At 32.1% G+C, this 20,409-nt stretch overlaps 2 protein-coding genes and 1 non-coding gene across 3 annotated transcripts; all 3 read right to left on the bottom strand.

The window, feature by feature from the left end:
- Positions 1-12,663: 12,663 nt before the first annotated feature.
- On the bottom strand, positions 12,664-13,221 carry LOC146927380 (secreted RxLR effector protein 78-like). Its single transcript, XM_085707066.1, has one exon. The coding sequence runs from the start codon at positions 13,219-13,221 to the stop codon at positions 12,664-12,666; it is 558 nt and encodes a 185-aa protein (XP_085563192.1).
- Positions 13,222-13,446: 225 nt separating this feature from the next.
- Positions 13,447-13,532, bottom strand: TRNAY-GUA (transfer RNA tyrosine (anticodon GUA)). The gene is given in 2 exon segments: positions 13,447-13,482; positions 13,496-13,532. It is a non-coding gene; the product is annotated as a tRNA-Tyr (tRNA).
- Positions 13,533-15,020: 1,488 nt separating this feature from the next.
- Positions 15,021-19,230, bottom strand: LOC146927382 (TATA-box-binding protein-like). Its single transcript, XM_085700660.1, has 10 exons — positions 19,021-19,230; positions 18,514-18,594; positions 17,428-17,515; positions 17,017-17,088; positions 16,549-16,599; positions 16,330-16,374; positions 16,100-16,192; positions 15,734-15,835; positions 15,569-15,642; positions 15,021-15,451 (listed from the first exon to the last, which is right to left on the bottom strand). Coding segments are annotated over exons 2-10 (603 nt in total). The 5' UTR covers positions 18,591-18,594; positions 19,021-19,230; the 3' UTR covers positions 15,021-15,450.
- Between the last annotated feature and the right edge of the window lie 1,179 nt (positions 19,231-20,409).

Here is a 20,409-nt window from a genome sequence, read left to right on the forward strand (position 1 = left end):
TTATAGATAAATTTTTAATCTATGTTGCAAAAATTATGTGTTGCAGATCAGTTGCTGTCATGGAAATGCTTTGGGGTTCAATAGGGTTTTTAAGTAATATGCTCTATAGAGAAAATTTAAATAAATTGTTTAAACAATGGTGGTTTTTTGCGTGTGATGTAGTATGTTATTTGAATATTTTAGTTTGTGTGAAGTACCAAGTTGTCTGTGTGATGTACACTATCTGGATTTGTGTCGTAATGTTGTATGGTGTTGCAATGTAGATTAATCTTGGACCTATATCACCTTAATTGGTGTGGCACTTATCTACTTTCAATTGACACCCATATTTTGAATTATCATAGATGTGAATGTTGATTACAATTAGGTAATCATAATGTTTGTATGCCAGCTAAGGAACAGGGTCGGACGATCAAAAATTATACAGTGGGAGCACTTATTTGCTTTCAATTGACACCCATATTTTAAATTATCATAGATGTGAATGTTGATTACCATTAGGTAATCATAATGTTTGGGTAACATTACAGAATCGGAAATGGAATTCTTTTCCTTGGTTGCTCAAAGACCCCTGATAATGAATTGAACCCTAAAGCTATTGGTTATTGCCACTATTATTCATCCTAATACAGTGGAAAACATCAAGAATGTTTAATTCAAGTTGCACTCCGAGTTTAGGTTATAAGGTGTTGATCCAAACCAATTTTACTTGAGATAAATAATGGTAGGCAGTGGTGTTGAAGTTGGAAGCTAAAGGCACAAGAGAATATCAAAAATTTCATTTTGGTGTTTTAGCCATCAATATATTCCTACTCTCTCCATGCTTCACCATGCAAGTATGACCCCATTGCACATTTGTGGTCGTTGTGTTAATCATGAAGACACCATAACCCATTGCCTTTGTGATTATATGGATGCAGATATAATTTTTTTGCACAAGTAAACCAAGTCAGCCACAAACAACAACACATTAAAGAGCACAACAATTAGTAGTTGTAACCCATTTTTATTAATTAAATGATGCACCAAGAAATTTCTATTATATGTGTGGTGTGAGCATACAATTAATAAATCGTGATAATAAATGTGAAAATGGGTTAGGGAACATATGCTACTAACAACCTTCATTAATACCTGGACTAGAAATATTACACAACCAAATGTTTAGGACCCAATATAGGATCATCAAAGCAGAATATCATTACAAAATACATAATTGTCATTAGCCTAACATCAAACCAAGGATTTAAAACATCACTAGCATAAAGTAAACGCAAACCAAATAAAGCCAGCATCAAATTGCAAGAGTTCCAGTCCAAAACACAATTAACATTACAGTCCATTAGGTCATTTTAAAATTTTGGAAAACATGGTCAATAACTACGGATTGAGTTATATGAGTATGGTCATAGTTATTTTAATTTATACTTGTGGCCACAATTGGGAACACCCCTTGGTTCTTCTATATCCCAGAATTCAAAGTCAGGAAAGACACATAAGTCCACTTCATAGTCATAAGTTGTTAGAACCATCTGAGACAGAACTGTAGCCTACATCAATAGTTATAAGGATGATTTAAATTATGCTTCATTGACATTAGTTACTACTTTTTGTTTTTTCGAAACATCATATATTATTAACACCAACAAATAAGAGAGTTACAAAATATGGTAACAGCAAAAACGCCAAAACAGAAAACAACAGAAAACAGAGGCACTGCTACAATTGTAAAACTAGTGGAAATAGCAGCCAATCAGCACACAACCAACAAAACAAAACCCCTAAAATAGACCTCATAGCAGAAAAACCTGAGACTTACACACAACTACAGCAGCATAACAGAAGCCTGAAGGCACTACCTAAAATACTTCATTAGTTACTAGTTGTAAATTACAGGAGCACTTGCAATTTGTTTTAACATACGGTGTCTTTCCTCAACCTTCTCTACAACCAAATGAGAGTCCAACAGGTAGATCTTTCTTTCCATAATGTGTATTACCATCAAACAACAGTGCCCTCCCTCATCCACAATAGGGACATATATCTACACAATACAGAATTACATTGGTTATAAGTGTTTATACTATTATATTTTGTAAATAAACCAACATGTAGATGTAGAGATGTATATTATCTAGTATACCCAGTAGTTTGAATGTATAGCAGCTTGAATTTTTTAAAGGCTGGCATCCACTCATGCCCGTATATGACCACAAGCTTCTCAGCGCTAAAACCTGATTGCACATCTGACTGCATATATTTGAAAAAGCGACATTATGTGAAAAATCAAAATCCTAATCTTGTAACATAGTATGGTATACAACAGATAGTCATATTACCGCAGATGAGTGAGGCAAACACCACATGTTTTGGGTCAATGCATGCTTTTGAGCCCACATAACTTTCAAAGCCATCATGTATATGATCTATATGTTTTACCAAATATATTAGCATAAAAGTGCATAAATTTTATTTTATTTGCAAGTAAACAAAAACCCTAGAAATACATTACTTCTTACTTGTCTTCCCACGTATCCTCTAGGCACAAGACATTGAAATTCGGATCTTATAAAAACGTTGTTCCCCATTGAAAACACAAGCTCATTTTTCCTACAATAACATATAACATTTGATTAATAAGGATCCTGAAAGTGATGGATGGAAAAAAAAACATTCTTATAAACTTAAGTGGGTAAGTATATAAAAAGGATTTATAGTTCATCAAACACGTACGATTGGAAGTCATCTCGGAATATATACGCACATAGGATGGACTCCTCTGCCGTCAGACGCATGTCGACAGTTGGTCTGAATGTGCATTTTACATACTACACACAAATACGACATGAAAAATAAATTTTTACTAAACATTCTTTAAATATGGTATATTAAATTGATAGTCATTTATCATTATCTTTGGAAGGATTCCTCTGCTAAACTTGAATATTTGTGGGCGAAATGGTCTCAGAGGATGCTTTCCCCTTGTAACCATGGTGGAGGTTGATCCTGGAGATGCTAGGCAACTCTTTGCAGCAGCAACTTCCGAGGGTGACATCCTTTTCTGTCTCTTGAAGGAAATATTGGTGGGTGAAGGAGTAAATGACAGCTTTTTAGCAACAACAACGTCGTCATTTACAAGTATCTATAAGTTAAATAAAATTTTAGTTATATTGAAAAAATTTAAGAGTACATGAAAGTTGTATTGTGTACGTTAATACCTTTGCATATGGTGATCTCTTAAAGTTACTGTGCATTAACATGTCATTTGACCCATTTTTTTCTGGATTGGTACTGCTGTAAACCATAGGTGATTTCCCTTTATCCATTTTAGACTTGGAAGCAATTTTAGTGGCCTGGAATTCATCAACTGAACCAAACTGGATGTTAAAGGTGTTAACAGTTTGGTCATCATCTGATAAGATGACAGTTGAGATTCCAGTAAGAAAACTGTGATTGTCAAAGGTTTACCTTTTTTGACTCGGTGCCATGCACGTAGTCATTTGTTTTGGCTCATCTCTAGCTTTATCATTTGGGTTGGTGTTATAGTTTCTTTCAGTTGGGTTAGGGGACTTAATATCAAGTTTTACCAGTCCAACCAGTATCTCTAACATTTTTTGGTTTGAAGTTTCAACCCCTTCAACACAAAGTGTTAAGCGCTACATGGAAAAGGAAAAACAAATAACAAAGTTAGTTGTCATTCGTTCATATATATCGTTTTGTACTAAATAGCATGAGACACTTTATGCTATAAATCGAATTTGTCAGAAACATTACCTTCAGCTCGTTTACCACATCCTGCATACTGTTGTCATCTGGTAACGAAGCAAAAAGTGAAGCAGAATCACTCTCAGTTTCCGTTGGTTGGGGCTCAGCCTGGGTGTACAAAAAGTATAAAATGGAGTTAGCGTTAAGATGATCATATAATGGCAGTGGAATTAAATGCATGAACAAATGTAAGCATAAAACATGGAACCAATATCGTACTTGTTCTGCAGTTATGTCAATAAAGTCACCGAGTTCATAGCCATCTACGGTTTTCTCATCATACTTGAACCTGGATATTCACTAAAATGTATGAGTATAAAAATAATTAGATTATAAAGTTAAAAAAGCTCAGACATTTGTTAAGTGTTAGCTACAAGTGTAGTTGTGGAGCTGGGTTTGTTAAACAAAAACAATGAAAATCAACTCACCCTGTGTCTTTCTGCGTCTTGTTATGGGATTCCATCTTAATTTTTTTTATAAGCTATGAATGAAGGTGATGAGAAATGAGTGTAAATCTACAACCCTATTTATACTACTGATATGGTGTAGTAGTTTTCCAAGCGATGCAAAATTTTGTAAAGAGAAAATAATGTTATAAAAATATGAGTATTGTTGTCTTTAGCAAAAATAGCAAATTGTGTTGGGACTGATTGGAGGCGATGTGAGTGGTGGTATCCATAGCATTTAATGCATGTCTATTTGTAGAAGACTGTCATTAGGTATTGTGATGATGATCTATGGTGTAGTACTTCTAGGGATATTAAGTCATATTATGCAAATGCCAAACATGATGAATCAACCGTGTGTGTTGAGATCAACGGGTATGAGACAGCCTTGAGAAACGTTCAACCCATTTTAATCAATTATTAATTATTCCATTTTTTAATCCGATAACCTTTTAGTTCTTTATGATCTATGCTAAATGAAGACACAATATGTTAGGATAATTGAGTGTCATAATTTGTGAACAAATTATATAAATTTTTAATATAAATGAATGATTATAAAAGACAAAATATATGGTTCAATAAAAAAATTACAATATATCTGTAAAATATTTAATAGTTTGATAAAACAAAGTTTGTTAAAAAAAATTAAGAGTTTAAGCATAAATTCAACAAATTTTAAGTGAGTAGGGACTAATACTGAGTGCAGGAAAGTTGTTTAAAGACTAAAAGATCTATTAAAATTAAATAAGGATTAGACTTAAAAGATCATAATTTAAGGATTAAAACATATTTACCCCTTCTTAAAAATGATTGTTATTTGAGACCTGAAGGAATAGTTATTAACAAGTAAAAATTATGATTAACAAATATTTTGGAATAGTGACATTTAATATGATGATATTAGTATACTTATGCTTACATTTGAGACCGAAAGGAGTAGTTATTAACACGTTAAAATTTTGCTCCTCAAGATGTTTCTAAAATATGAGAAATCCTAAAATATTACTATAAGGTTACAAGAAGGGTACCAGCAACTTTTGGACAAATTTTTGGGAAAAGAGAAGCTCAATTCAAATTTGGATTGGATGCATTAAAATATTAATTGTTTATTTATCCTGAAATTGAACAACTACTATACTGTTTAGATTTGTACATATTAAATAATTGTAAATTACTCTTAAACGTTAAATTTATCTGCAATATATTTGGATTTAACTTTTGATTCAAATTCATCTGATATAATTACAAATACACACTTAAATTCGCACCATTGCACCAAATTTAGCAGAAAAATAATTACATTAACACATCACGAATTTTCAATTTAAACATAAAAAAAAACATAGTGGTGAACAAATTGGACTCCAGCAAAGGCATAATGAGTTTTATTATAGAAAAAATTCACGTCATATTACACGTAAAAAAATTTATAGTCTCTTATTATCTTTTTTGTTATAGAAGTTGTATTTTCTTCTGTGTTTATAAAAGAAAATTGACATTTTTATGGGCCACGTGTGTGTACGCTAATGGGGTGAGAAGGGATGGTAATATTATCTTAACTTGATTTGGGAAAAGAGTACTCACACATTTCTTCGATTTGATGTTCTTTTGGAATACGATCTCATATTGTGTACCTCTGTACACGTGGGAAGGCTACATGCAGTATACATAAGTTTTCAGTCAGTAAAAGACTACAAAGCAGGCCGTATATCAATGATGTGATGATCATGTCGTGTCCTAGTTATGGTAATGGATAGTAGCTGTTTTCAACTTGGTTGAATGCTTCTCGTCACCAAGTCTTTACATTAGGTAGTAATATCTTGGTTAAAATCTTCTCATCACTACGTATATACAAATTACGTAATAATTTCTTCTTGCAAATATTAATTTATTAAATGGTCTATAAAAAAACAAATTAATTTATTAAATGGTCTTTAAAAAAACAAATTAATTTATTAAGTGGGTTAATTATGTATTCGGTACCCTATAAAATTGGGTATTTTGTAAGTTTAGTAGTATAATTTTTTGTTAAACTTTTCAATTTTTGAAAGAATATTAACATGAAATGAATTGCATATTAATTAAATATCAGATTAAAAGGATAAAGGTTTGATAAAAAGAGTTTATCGGATTATGATTCATAAGGTTTACGTGAAGATCATCAAGTATTTTGATGAGAAGAGTTTATCAGATTAAGATTCATAAGGTTTACGTGAAGATCATCAAGTATTTCACTGAGAAGAGGTAATTGGATTAAGATTCATAAGGTTTACGGATTAAGATTCATAAGGTTTACCTGAAGAACATGAAGTATTTTGATGAGAAGAGGTAATCGGATTAAGATTCATAAGGTTTACCTTAAGATTCATAAGGTTTACCTGAAGAACATGAAGTATTTTGATGAGAAGAGGTAATCAGATTAAGATTCATAAGGTTTATGTGAAGATCATGAAGTATTTCACTGAGAAGAGTTTATCGGATTAAGATTCATAAGGTTTACGTGAAGATCATCAAGTATTTCACTAAGAAGAGGTAATCAGATTAAGATTCATAAGGTTTACCTGAAGAACATGAAGTCTTCAGTGAAATACTTTATGATCTTCAGGTAAACCTTATGAATCTTAATCCGTTTACCTCTTCTCATCAAAAGACTTCATGATCTTCAGGTAAACCTTATGAATCTTAATCCGATAAACTCTTCTCATCAAAATACTTCATGATCTTCAGGTAAACCTTATGAAGCTTAATTCGATAAACTCTTCTCATCAAAATACTTCATGATCTTTAGGTAAACCTTATGAATCTTAATCTGATAAACTCTTCTCATCAAAATACTTCATGATCTTCAGGTAAACCTTATGAATCTTAATCTGATTACCTCTTCTCATCAAAAGACTTGATGATCTTCAGGTAAACCTTATGAATCTTAATCCGATAAACTCTTCTCATCAAAATACTTCATGACCTTCAGGTAAACCTTATGAATCTTAATCCGATAAACTCTTCTCATCAAAATTCTTCATGATCTTCAGGTAAACCTTATGAATCTTAATCTGATTACCTCTTCTCATCAAAAGACTTCATGATCATCTGGTAAACCTTATGAAGCTTAATCCGATAAACTCTTCTCATCAAAATACTTCATGATCTTCAGGTAAACCTTATGAAGCTTAATCCGATAAACTCTTCTCATCAAAATACTTCATGATCTTCAGGTAAACCTTATGAATCTTAATTAGATAAACTCTTTGTTGGAACAAAATGTGTTTAACAATGAACCTTAAAGAGTTTTGATGATAACAAGGTATTAAAAATTGTAAATTGGACTAGCTAATATTTGTTCAAGTGTACAGGACAATAATTAAAAGGTTACATCATTTATTGGTTCTGAATGAGCAAATAAAGAGCAAAAGGAATCAACAAGATTGAAGCTTAGTGCTCCTGAAGGCAACTCGCTCCTGAAGAGAAAAAGCGCTCCTGAAGAAAAGCCGCTCCTGAAGATTAATATAGTGCTTCTGAAGAATAGTGCTCCTGAAGACAAGAGGTCCAGAAGCCACATTATCAGAAGCTGCGTTATCAGAAGCCACGTTATCAGAAGCTGCATCATCAGAAGCTGCCTCATCAGAAGTCATTTCACCAGAAGCTTAAGATCAACTGGATTTGCAAAAGATTCAAAGATTGAAGAATCAACACTGCAAAAGCTGTCTATTGGATTCGAAAACATAGCAGAAAATTAGTGGAACATTGCAACGGTCATTTCAAAGGTGTTTGAAGGCATGTGCTTGCAATTTGGACGAAAGCGTTGACATTGTACTATTGTACGAACTGTACAACCACCTTCTCCACTACTCTGTTTTGTGTCCACACTACAAGACAAGAAAACAGCTCCAGAATACGGCTTCGCCTGCATAGATGTTCCTTTGGATAAGGAATGGATTTCAAATTGGTTCTTCATAGGACAACAACCAAATCAGGCAAAAGATCATTGGTGAAAGATCAAGCTTCAACAACGACTCTTTGATGTGCTGGCAATTTCACAACGTCTCTTTCACACCTCTATATAAAGGAGTGAAGACTTAGAGTTTTGGTAATGCTGAACGAAATACTCACAACATTATTACAAGTGCCAAACCTCTGCTGAAATTGTTCTGCATTCACTTAGAATTTCTGTGTCTTAAAGTCATATCTTAGAAATTCTTAAGTCATTGAGTCTGTATCTGATTTGTATTGTGAGCACCTCTGCAAGGGGGACTGGACTACTTCCGGATTGTGGAAGGAACCAATATAATTGTTTTGTGTCGTTCTTCTTCTCTCTCTCTGTTTTATTCCGCTGCATTTAGATTCTGATTACCACTTCAGAAGCTGTCTCACTTAGCTTCTGATCAAGTGTGTTCAGTTTTAGGAGAAACGAAGAATTTTTTTTCAAAACACAATTCAACCCCCCTTCTTGTGTTTTTCTCACCTTCACTCTTCTCATCAAAATACTTCACGATATTCAAGTAAACCTTATGAATCTTAATCTGATTACCTCTTCTCATCAAAAGACTTCATGATCTTCAGGTAAACCTTATGAATCTTAATCGGATTACCTCTTCTCATCAAAAGACTTCATGATCTTCAGGTAAACCTTATGAATCTTAATCCGATTACCTCTTCTCAGTGAAATACTTGATGATCTTCACGTAAACCTCATGAATCTTAATCGGATTACCTCTTCTCAGTGAAATACTTGATGATCTTCACGTAAACCTTATGAATCTTAATCTGATTACCTCTTCTCATCAAAATACTTCGTGTTCTTCAGGTAAACCTCATGAATCTTAATCCGATAAACTCTTCTCAGTGAAATACTTGATGATCTTCACGTAAACCTTATGAATCTTAATCCGAGAACTCTGTTCCTTTTCAAATTGTCACGTTTTGACATTTAGCACAAACCAAAACAATTATTAAATGCTACTACTTTTAATGGGATAATATTTACTTTTACTATAATAACCTTACTCGTTTAATATTTGATTTCATATATTTCTCTTTCCATAAATAAATAACTAATAATATTATTGGTAAAAAAACAATTAATGTTACATTTAAATAGGAACAAATTGGTTTCCCAAATTTTTTTTTTTGTGCAAATGTTATATTTTCTCCAAAATTTAATTGTTCACCACAATATAAAATTAATGTTAAACTAATTAAAAATAGCATTGTTTTTAATTTTTAATTTTTTTTGAAAGAGTTTTTAATATTTTTTTTCTTTTTCATCTTGTAGGAATAAGGTCCCGAAGGAATAAGACTTTGTATTATGTATGTTACTGCAATTTGTTTTAATATTAAATCGACTAAGACTTATACAACACACCTCTACTACTCTTTCTCTTCTATATAATAAGACAAACCTTCTACTACTCCAACCTTGCACACAATCTATTTTCATTCTTCTTCCCTCCTTCATTTTACAAAAACTCAGTCTTTTCTGCAAAAAAATGACTTCATCCAACTCATGCTACTCTAGGTACGCGCGTTCCTGTAATTTACAGTAATTGAAGTTGAAATGCAACTGTAATAGGTTCGCAGAGGTTAAGATAGCAAACACTACCCGCAATCCCCTCAAGCTGTTCTATTCTTGCAAGGATGGAAAGTGTGGCTTCTTGGATTGGGCACATCCAATAGGGTGTGGTTGTAATCATTCATACAGTGCTGAAAACGTTGGAGTCATTGATGATATCATTGATGGTAACAAGATCATTGACTCATTCGTTGAAAGAATCATGCCTGTTGAAGATAGGATGGAAGAGATCGTCGTCGATGTGGGCGAAATCAAAGCTTTGATTGAGCAGGCAAAAATCATGTTAATAACAATGAGTTTCGTGTTTGTTGCCTTCATCTTTGTGTTGTTAATCTGAATCCTGTGTTTGATTTACAACTTTGCTGCCTACGTGAAGCCTGTATTTGGTGTTTGAAGCTGTTTGTGAAAACTTGTTTTTATTATCCTTGTTTTATGATGTTTTTGTTTAGTCGTTTGCCTCTTGTTGGACGTGATTATCACCCAGATCTGATCGTTGATAAATGTAAACTCATCCTTTTCCGTTGTGTGAAATATAAATGTTCATCGTGTTTTTATTTTGAATTGCCTTTTCAGTATTATTTTGAAATAAATGGGTATAGCTAATTAGATAAAACCAGACAAATTTATCATCATATTCTTCTTGTGAATCCCTTCCTGAATCGCTTTGTTGCATTCTCAATGCCATTATATATAATTAATAAAGGCCTTAATAAAACCAAAAATGTATTTGGATAAAGTAATAAAATAAAATTTATTTTTCTGAAAGCAAAATTGAAGCAGGTTTAACACACATATTTGATCTCCCATTGACATTACCAATGTTACTATTGTTTTTTATTTAAAATTTAAGAAAAGGTTCATTATTACCTTAATAAAGAAAAATGTTCATAATTGCAATATACAAAATCAAATAAACCTTCATCTTAGGACTTTTGTTAATGAGACCATATCCTATTAACAAACAGATTTTATATCATATTAACATGGCGGTTATGTTAATTACTATTTTTTTAAAATAAAGTATCCAAAAAAAGTTGATTATTGCTTTATCAATATGCAAAATCAAAAAACCTTCTTCTTAGGACTTTTCTTAAAAATAAAAAACTAAAGTTCATAAATTGACAATACATTTACGTTTCAATTTTAAGCTTTAATAAAAAAATATTACTAATTATATAAAAATACATCAATAGACAATTCTATGTATATATCTTATTTTTAGTACGTTAATGATCTCGTTAACAACTGGAAAAAATTTCTAATCCGATATTATCAACCACAAGTTTTTTTAACTGTATATTATTTTTTAAATTAATCTCCTCCCATTTGCTTTTACTCATTGATGTTCATAAGTGTGTTAACTCCCGCATAAAATGTCAAACGTATGGGTGTTTGCGGTGCGGTTTGATTCGATTTTGAGGCTAAAATTCATCCAAACCGTAAGCTGAAAAAGTGTGCGGTTTGATTTGGTTCGGTTGACTTTTAAAATAAAATTCGAACCAAACAAAACCAAATCAAACAGATGCGATTTGGATTGGATTGGTTACTGCAGTTTTGCTTATACGATAATTTTTTTTGTTTTCTACATTAAAATAAAATTAAAAAGATAAAACACAACATATTTTCAGTAATGTTTTAAATTTCATCCAACTTTACAATTTTATTTTCATCGAACAATGTACCCAACTACGTAGACCAGATTTAAACGTGGACAAAAAATAATTAAATTTTGTAAAAATTACAAAAGACTGAATTTTTTATCATTCTCTAAGAGTTCAAGTACCACAAAAATATATTTTTTAAAGAAAAAAAAAGGAAACTTAACAAGAGGAAAATTATGTCATTTTCTTAAAGTTTCCATTTAGATTTTTTTTTTATATTGCGGTTTGGTTTTGTTCGATTGGTAAAATCAAAACCGCAAACCAAACTTGAGTAAAAAAATAATCCGAATACATCTGAACCAAGTGCCATTTTTTGCGGTTTCGATTTGGATTGGTCCGGTTTGCGGTTTTTCTATTTTATTGGTTCGGTTTTAAACACGCCTAGTCAAACGTGATTTAATCTCACAAATATTTTTCAACTATTAGGCAATCAATGACAGTGCGAGTAGCAAATTTCTAATCTTATCTCTCAGCTAGCGAACAGGCCCATTAACTATCAAGAAACCAGCAAGTCCATTACTTACCCAATTAAAAAAGCCTGGTCGCTGACATGATAAGATTTTGTCAATGCGTGGCAACCCACTTATTTTTCTACTCATTTATCTGTGATTAATTTCGGATACTGTTACACTGTTTCTACTCGGTTGAAGAAGGTTTCCTGTAAAACATCCTGAACACTACATAATATACTCATATATCTGATGGACAAGATTCAGTTTTCACCGTGAGAGACCTATGTTACTTGCTCACGCTAGCCCGAGCCTAAGTTTGAATGTCGTGAGCCTCGATAGTTTTCTAAAACATAGACTTTGTTCTTCTATTTTTTTTTCTGACATTTATTAGATGTTATGATATCATTCTCCTCAGTCATGGGTTGATATCTTCTTGATTCCATAAATGACTTTCCATTTGCTTGGTTGATTTTTGAAATGGATAACGTGTTAGTGTTTCAGTGACCATCATCATGGAAAAATCATGCTTGATTTTCTTTTACATCGACAGTTTTATATACCTTGGCCCCTTTGTTCTCTAAGTCTTTAAGAAGGGAATTTGGCCATGAATATACTGATATGCTATGAATTAACATGCTTTGTATAACTGATTTTACAAGCTACCAGTATTGAATGGCAAACAACCAGTATTGAATCCAATGAGATTTGCAATTTGAGATATCCTGGCATTTGAAATTAACCCAACAAACAAGGTACATTTTGCAGGATTAACCATTTATTTGTCCTGAAGCTGCAGCATATCTGAGGAAAAGATCCTTTAAAACTTGGATAGATGAAGTTTTACCTTTGCAGAACACCATAATGTCATCTGCATATAGAGTGTAAGATGGGACAAAATGATTTCTTGATCCCTTGATGAGTTCCAGATTCCCTTGCTCCACAAGTTTTCTGATACCTCTACTCAAGACATCTTCTGCTAAACAAAATAGAAATGGAGAGAGAGGGTCTCCTTGTCTCACTCCTCTCTTACATTTGAAAAATCCATGTTGCTTCCCGTTATTGGCAATTGAAAGATTAGCTGACTCCAAAATAACCTGTATCCAATCACAAAAATTTTCATTAAAGCCAAAGTTTCTTAATACTGAAAGTAAAAAACTCAACTCTAAAGTGTCAAAGGCTTTTGCAATATCCACTTTAAAAGCCACATTTCCACCAAAAGCTCTTTTTTGCAGAAGATTGATAGCCTCTGAAGTTGTGCATATACAATCTCTAATATTCCTCCCTTGTATAAATCCCCTTTGCTCTTCTGATATGATAGAGGACATTATTGGAGCAAGCCTATCAGCAAGAATAGAATTTTTGTAATGATTTTGAACTTAAAGTTTGCTAGGGATATTGAAGTTTTCATGAATCAACTCACATTTTATTTCTCCAATATCTCCAATATCCGAAACATAAAAAAAAATAGGAAAAAAATTCCGACCTACCGGATTCGAACCAGTCTCCAATATCTCCAATATCCGAAACATAAAAAAAAATAGGAAAAAAATTCCGACCTACCGGATTCGAACCAGTGACCTAAGGATATCTGTTGAACAACTACAGTCCTCCGCTCTACCAACTGAGCTAAGGTCGGATGATGTTTTATCTCGGATAATAAATATGTTTATTATGTTTTACATCGATTTCAATTACTTCGTGAACAATCTCTGGTATATTTCTCATTAATCAATAAGGGAACAGATGTATACTAATAAAATAACCGTAATATATAAATATTTTTAATAATTTGATTCCATTGCAAGATAGTTATTTATATGCTTATATATACGATTTGTGTTGACTCTTTTTGCTCTTCTTTGAAGGTTGATAGAGGATAATTCTTAGACTGTTAATAACAATAAATTAATTTTTTCATTTGAAAGTTTGTCTAACCTTTTTTTATCTAGTAATTTAGTGATTGAGGTTCACGCGTTTTAAATGTGCAAAAATGAAATGTCTGAAATTCAAATCTCAACCTCTACTTAATATTGTCCTTACAATTATCAATTGGGTTGTGCTTACAAGACACCTAAACCATTTTTTTTTTGTGGTGGCCGGAGTTTAAACCTCAGACATTTGCATATATTATCAACCTCCAACCAATTCAAAAGCCTCAATTTAATCCATCCATGTTATCACCACCCAAACATTGACAATTTTCGATTTCATACAATTCCATTTTTATATCATCTTTTCATGTTTCAATCAACACCAACATAACCCCACTAAGAAACAATCTCAAACTCCATTGGTTTTGATATAGGTCGAGTTTGATAATATTTTACTGGATTATAAAGAACAATGATCAACTCAAAAAACAATAAGCAAGGTTCACACTAAACAACGTTAACTTTATCCATATGCTTTATATGAATGGTCACGTGAAAGGTTTATTTGATTTGATAAAAGATTCAAAGTTGGTGGATTGTAAGAGTTAATTACATTGTATATAATCTAAATAAGTGAAATGGTGAGACCTACATCTTGACGATCCCAGAAGGTGCCAAAAATACCAAGTTATTCATAACGGTTTAAACATTTTGATACATTTTATTGCATGTACTTGGTACGTTTTATTGCATGTCTTTCTAGAAATGGATCAAAATCTCAAAGCTCAACACACGCATGGGTTAGGGTTTTACCAACCTTTGTTATACAAATCACATAGCCTATAACACATGGGAAACAAGGTTTCTTGCTCATTCCCCATGTCCATCACCCTGTTTAATGTTGACATGATATTGTTTGTTTTTATTTTTTGTTACAATTGTTTTGATTTTATTATCATTGAACGGAATTCATCTAATATAACATGCTCTCATCCTATAAGAAATGAAACCTATGAAAATTAAGATCCACCGAAGGAGGAGTGTTATGGACACTCTTTCTAATACTCTCTTAACACACTCGCTTATTGTGTATGATCCACATGGTTTCACTCAATAGGAGAGTGACTATTAAAGAGTACTACAAAGAAAGTGTTCAGAGCATTTCTCTCCACTAAAATATTATACAATAAAAGCTACAAGTCAAATCCCAGATTTAGAACTGTACAAAGAAAAGTTAAAAGTTAAACAAAGAATTAGAACAAAACAATCTATAAAGTTCATACTACAAAAAGAAAGAGCTAGTTTTTGTTACTGTTTAATCAACTACACTACTGTCATGCAGAAGTAAATGGGTGAACACTCATGATTTTAAAAGAGTTCAAAATTGTAAGGAACACTATTAAATGAGTTCAAAACTTCATGAGATAACTGTCAGAATATGTTATTCCATCTAGCTCCCCCCATTTTTTTTTCTTTTCTTCTACCTCTTCAAAATCATCTTTTTCAAAATGTTAATTCAGTACAAAATTGTCCTGTCACATAACAAAATCAAATCCAGAAGCAGAGAACATATCAATTCAGATATCTCCTTTGTCTTGTTACCAATTCGGATATCTCCTTTGTCTTGGTTTATATACAATTCGACGAACTTCTCTGCAAGAACAATTCTTTTTTTGACAAAAATCTGCCAAAAAAATTAAATAATTATAGTGTCAGTAACTCAATAGTGGCGATTCGTTGAAATTATGACAATCAGCATAGATGGTAAACAGCAATAAAATAGATAAAGTCATGTCCATACCATTGCTGATTTTTCCTGAACTCGGTGAGCACAGGGTATATTTGCTCAAAGGCTAGATAAGTCTCCTCTCTCACCTGATAATACAAAAAATGTATACATAAAATCGAGTGAACCATGATTTTGAGGGAAAAATTAACAAAAGGAGATTGTATATAAAATTATTACCTTGGCTCCTGTAAGAACAATCTTTCCAGAAACAAAAATTAGCAAGACTATCTTCGGTTTCTTCATACGGTAGATTAACCCGGGAAACAGCTCAGGTTCATACTACCATCCCATATAAGCAAGTTCAGTATATTTTCTTCAACTTATAGACATTAATACTTATAAAAAGACTTGAATCAAGTAACTCTACATGCAATATGGCCCTTTCCATCATCTACATTCTAACACAAGCATCACTATTTACAACACTACGAGCTTAGTTTAAATTTTCAGAAAAAACCTAAATCTTTTCACCATACTTATCCCCATACAAATCACGTCAAGCGATCACGAAGTGTGAAGATAACTGTAAATAAAATAGCTTACACTAGAGAAAGCCCCATGGGAATATGCAAGACCCTCCAACCGTATTGGGAACTTGACATCACAAGAGCCAACAATGTTCTGAATCTTGAAATCCTGAAGCATAAAGCCAAAGGAATCAACTACTAATCAAGGTACTACTAATGTACTACTGTGAAACTGAAACGGCACAAATCAATTATAGTTGATGAAACAATTTCAGTGAAGATAATCTTAAAGGGTAGATTTTGTACCTTAAACCTAGCATTGAAGCCAAGCTTTTGGATGATACGGGCATACTGAAAGAAAGAGTAGAAAAACAAAATTAGAAAATGCTGTAAATTTTGAAAAATAAGCAGGCTCCAATCCAACACAAATGGCATAGTTATTCATCCTAATCAACTTTGAGGTCCTCCGTTAGAGAGACATTAATAGCATGAATGAGATTAACAAATAAAAGAACAAGAACACACCTTCCTTGCTGCCAATTTAGACTGTTGCTCACTCTTAGCTCCAGTGCAAACCTAGTCATACCAGTAAAATTAGAACAGCATAAAAAAAAAAAAAAAAATTCCTTCACATGTACTGTATCAATTTATTTTGGTTTAGTAAAAGGAACATTACATTACGGACATGAGGGAAAAAAAACTGAAATTTTAAACTCCCAACCATGGCCATACAGAGTGAATCAAATCAAGTATTAGAAGTCTAGTGCTAAATGATTAAAATAACAAAAAATATAGTTCTGCATCATAAACATACGGCTAAAAGAAGAGTCTCTAATGACCCTCCTCCTACCAGGATTCTAAAAGAGAATCAAACAGCTAAAAAATAGCATAAACAATACAGAACTTTCCAATCTTTTTATTTGACTACAATGCTAAAATCACAAAGAAAAGCACTTATATGACAGAGGTGGCGAGTGCAACAAAGAAGCATACCATTTTGCCAGAAGCAAAGATGAGTGCAGTTGTTTTTGGTTCTCTGATCCTCATAATGACAGCAGCAAAACGCTGCAGACAATTGCATCACAAATATCAGTAACACTAAAACACGCATATTAACTGTATTTGCAGAATATTGATTTGGAATAACAAAAGAAGGACGACAAGTAACTGATATCAAAAGTGACATTAATATAAAATAATAGTGATTAATAATTAGATCAACTAAGCATCTCTATTCCAGAAAGAAACACAAAAATTTCAAAAAGTGGAAACAGTACAACCATCAAGTTAATTTTCACTTTCACAACCAAAGCAATGGAAAAAGGAAACATGGGCAAGGCACACACTTTCACACATATCATCGATGTATTTGAATGAAATTGACAGTCAAGAGATTAAACTTGCCTTGGGATTGTACTCTGCATTACGAGCTTGGAGTGCAATTGCTTTGAGATCCAACTTAGTGTCCAAATTGACTGTTGAAACAATATTTCTGCAAGTAAACAGACATTGGTAATTAGTTTAAATTAAATAATAGAAAAAAATTAAAGAAGCAAATTTATTATATGTTCCAGAATTCAAAGTAAATAATAACTAAAAGCATAATAATTACTACATTGGTAGTAAACAGACATTGGTAGTATTAGATATTGTAATGTAATATGAAGTAAACAAAGTGCACTAAAGCTAAGCTCAAGCATACGTTCAACTTATTTTCATCCATCACATCACAATCACAATATTTTTATCTCTACAATGTTCAACTTATTTTCTAGTTAACTCTTTCCCGCTTTTGTTTACTTCCATATAACGTCAAAAATATTTGAGGTAAAAAAATTTCCTTTTTGCTTGAATGATACCTTTCTATCACATTCCATTTAAACCGCGTGCTTAGTCGAATAATTTTGCTTATTATAATTAATGACTTCCTAAATATCATTGGGAAATCATCGACCAACAACTATATTACAGCTCTTCCCGGACAAGAAAGCTAAGCATAAATAAGGATACAAACAATAATACAATACCATAATAGTCTCTCCCACGGCCACTTGCCTATATGCACTAATAATTACCATTGATGCAATGTAACAGAATAATATTAACAAATAAAATGAATAGTCGATTCTTGAATCGGATACGAGTTTTCAAAAAAAAAAATATTAACAAATAAAAATTTTAGCCTCAATCCAGGTAAATCCATCATCAATCTTCATTTTCTCCATGCAAAATCACAAGGTAACCATCAGCATATAATGCACACACAACACGGACACATGTGATTACATTCAATTATGTCATTTTCTCAAATAACTACCGGTGTGGACGTGTCAATGTCATGTCCTATGTCCATATTTGTGTTAGTGCTTCATACTAACAATTTCAAATCACTTATAATCTCAAAAACATAAAAGCAAACCCTCCAACTATGATTCAATCAAACGAACAAAAGGCTAATATTTATATATACACTAATATTTAGATACTCACTGAAGGGTAGGCACGATCCCAGAAGGATGTTTCGCTAGATCCACAGGTTGGCTCCCTTCCAATCCTTGATCAGCCATCAACCTTAATAATAATAATCACAACTTAAGATTAATCACTTAATCAATCATTACAAAACAACCCATCAACAAAATATCAAACACCATGTTCATAATCAATTATTATCGTTCATCTCATCACAAAAAGGTACAATTTCGATTGGGGCTAAAACGGTTTTCTCAAATCCAATTAAAATTGCAAAACTACCCATCAATCAAAATTTAACACCATGTTCATAATCAATTATGTACTTTCATCTCATAACAAAAAGGAACAATTTTGATCAAAAATTAAATCGAGGGTAAACCAGAAATCAATTGAAATAGGGTTTTCAAAATCGAATTCTCAAATTAAATTTTTTTGATTTAAATATTGATTTTCATGAATCAGATTTAAAATTTGGGGAATTTTGTACGATGAATTAGATCAAGGGTTGTTAAGAAAACAAACCTCGATTTTATGAGAGAAAAATTAGGGTTTGTGTCTGAAAAAGAGTGGAGAAAGCGGGAAGGATTTGAAAAGAGGGTGATTTTATAGGTGAATTGAGTTTGTTCAGATTTGTGAATTTGTGAATTGCGATGAAGATATATGTAGAGAGAGAAAGAAGAGAGAGAGAGGTATTTGTATTGTGTTTGTGGAAGGATCTGGAGGTTATAAGGTGAGAGAAGTTGGGTAGTGGTGCTATATATAGGCGTGTGATTTGGGTCGGGTTTGTGTTTTATTGGGCTTTTTTTGCAACAAATTTGTTATATTAATTATTTTTAAAAGAAATTTGTTATATGAATATTATGATTATATTTGAATATTAGTAATTTAAATACATAATTACATCTTTCAAAAGAAAAATACACATATTTACATAGTAATTTTATGAGTATACTTAAAACACACGGCCTTTGTTCTCGTGAACTTAACTCGGTTGGTAGGGACAATGTATAATATATGTAAGGTTTGGGGTTCGAACTCGGGTCACCACAAAAAAAAAAAAAAACACCCAGCCCTTTAGTCCAAACCCAACTGATAAAAATGTCGAAATCACTAAACTAGACACTAAGATTTGAACTACGATTCCTCCACTTTTGCGTGTAAGTGAATTTCCATTATTTGTCATTTCATCTATCTATCATATACAATTTAAAACACTCAAATTACTTTTGAAAGTTAATTTTTAAACTCGTAAGTTTTATTTGTTCGATAAAATAATAAATCATGTTTATTTAAGTTGACCAATGATGGACGATCATTTATAAATGGGTCAAATTGAACCGACCTGCTTGTTACATGGGCTTCAAATATTGAGTTTGGCACAAGTATTTATGGGTTATTTACGTGGGATATTGGATCACCTCGACCTATTTTCAGTATGACCATATTTTACTTATAAAATAAAAATTATGCAAAGCAATTATATATTAGATTTCTATAATTATATTTTGGTCTCCTTGTTTTAGAAAACTTAAACTTTTGGTCTCCCTTTTTTAGAAGTCGGGTTTTTGGTCCCCTACACCCCGATTTTTAATTAAGTCATTAAAATTAATATAGATATTATTATTATTATTATTATTATTATTATTATTAGTGTTGGTTGTTGATATTATTAAATTAAATTATTTGTAGTTGTAGACTTTGTGAATAATGAAGAGGTATAGGAGTTAACTAGTCGGTTAAATAATGGGAAAAAACCGTCGTAGGAAGAAAATAATGTTTTTAGCAAGGATAAGAAGGTAGAGTGCAAACTGAGGTACATTAGCAAAATTGAGTAGAAAAGGGGTGTAAGTAGTAAGTTGTGTAGTGTTTAATGGTTTAGAAAGAGGGTGGTGTACACATCAAGGTTGTGTA

The sequence above is a fragment of the Medicago sativa genome, chromosome 4, assembly GCF_051527215.1.
Source record: "Medicago sativa cultivar Bolivia chromosome 4, Bolivia_mono, whole genome shotgun sequence".
Lineage (NCBI taxonomy): Eukaryota > Viridiplantae > Streptophyta > Magnoliopsida > Fabales > Fabaceae > Medicago > Medicago sativa.

What these genes read in the sequence shown, in the direction of transcription:
- LOC146927380 (XM_085707066.1), bottom strand. Translation starts at nt 13,221, where the DNA reads ATGTCCTCTATCATATCAGAAGAGCAAAGGGGATTTATACAAGGGAGG.
- LOC146927382 (XM_085700660.1), bottom strand. Translation starts at nt 18,590, where the DNA reads ATGGCTGATCAAGGATTGGAAGGGAGCCAACCTGTGGATCTAGCGAAA. An exon ending in TCTTTGCTTCTGGCAAAATG is followed by an intron (nt 16,600 to 17,016) that starts GTATGCTTCTTT and finishes TGGTATGACTAG; the next exon opens with GTTTGCACTGGAGCTAAGAG. An exon ending in CCCATGGGGCTTTCTCTAGT is followed by an intron (nt 15,836 to 16,099) that starts GTAAGCTATTTT and finishes ATGGGATGGTAG; the next exon opens with TATGAACCTGAGCTGTTTCC.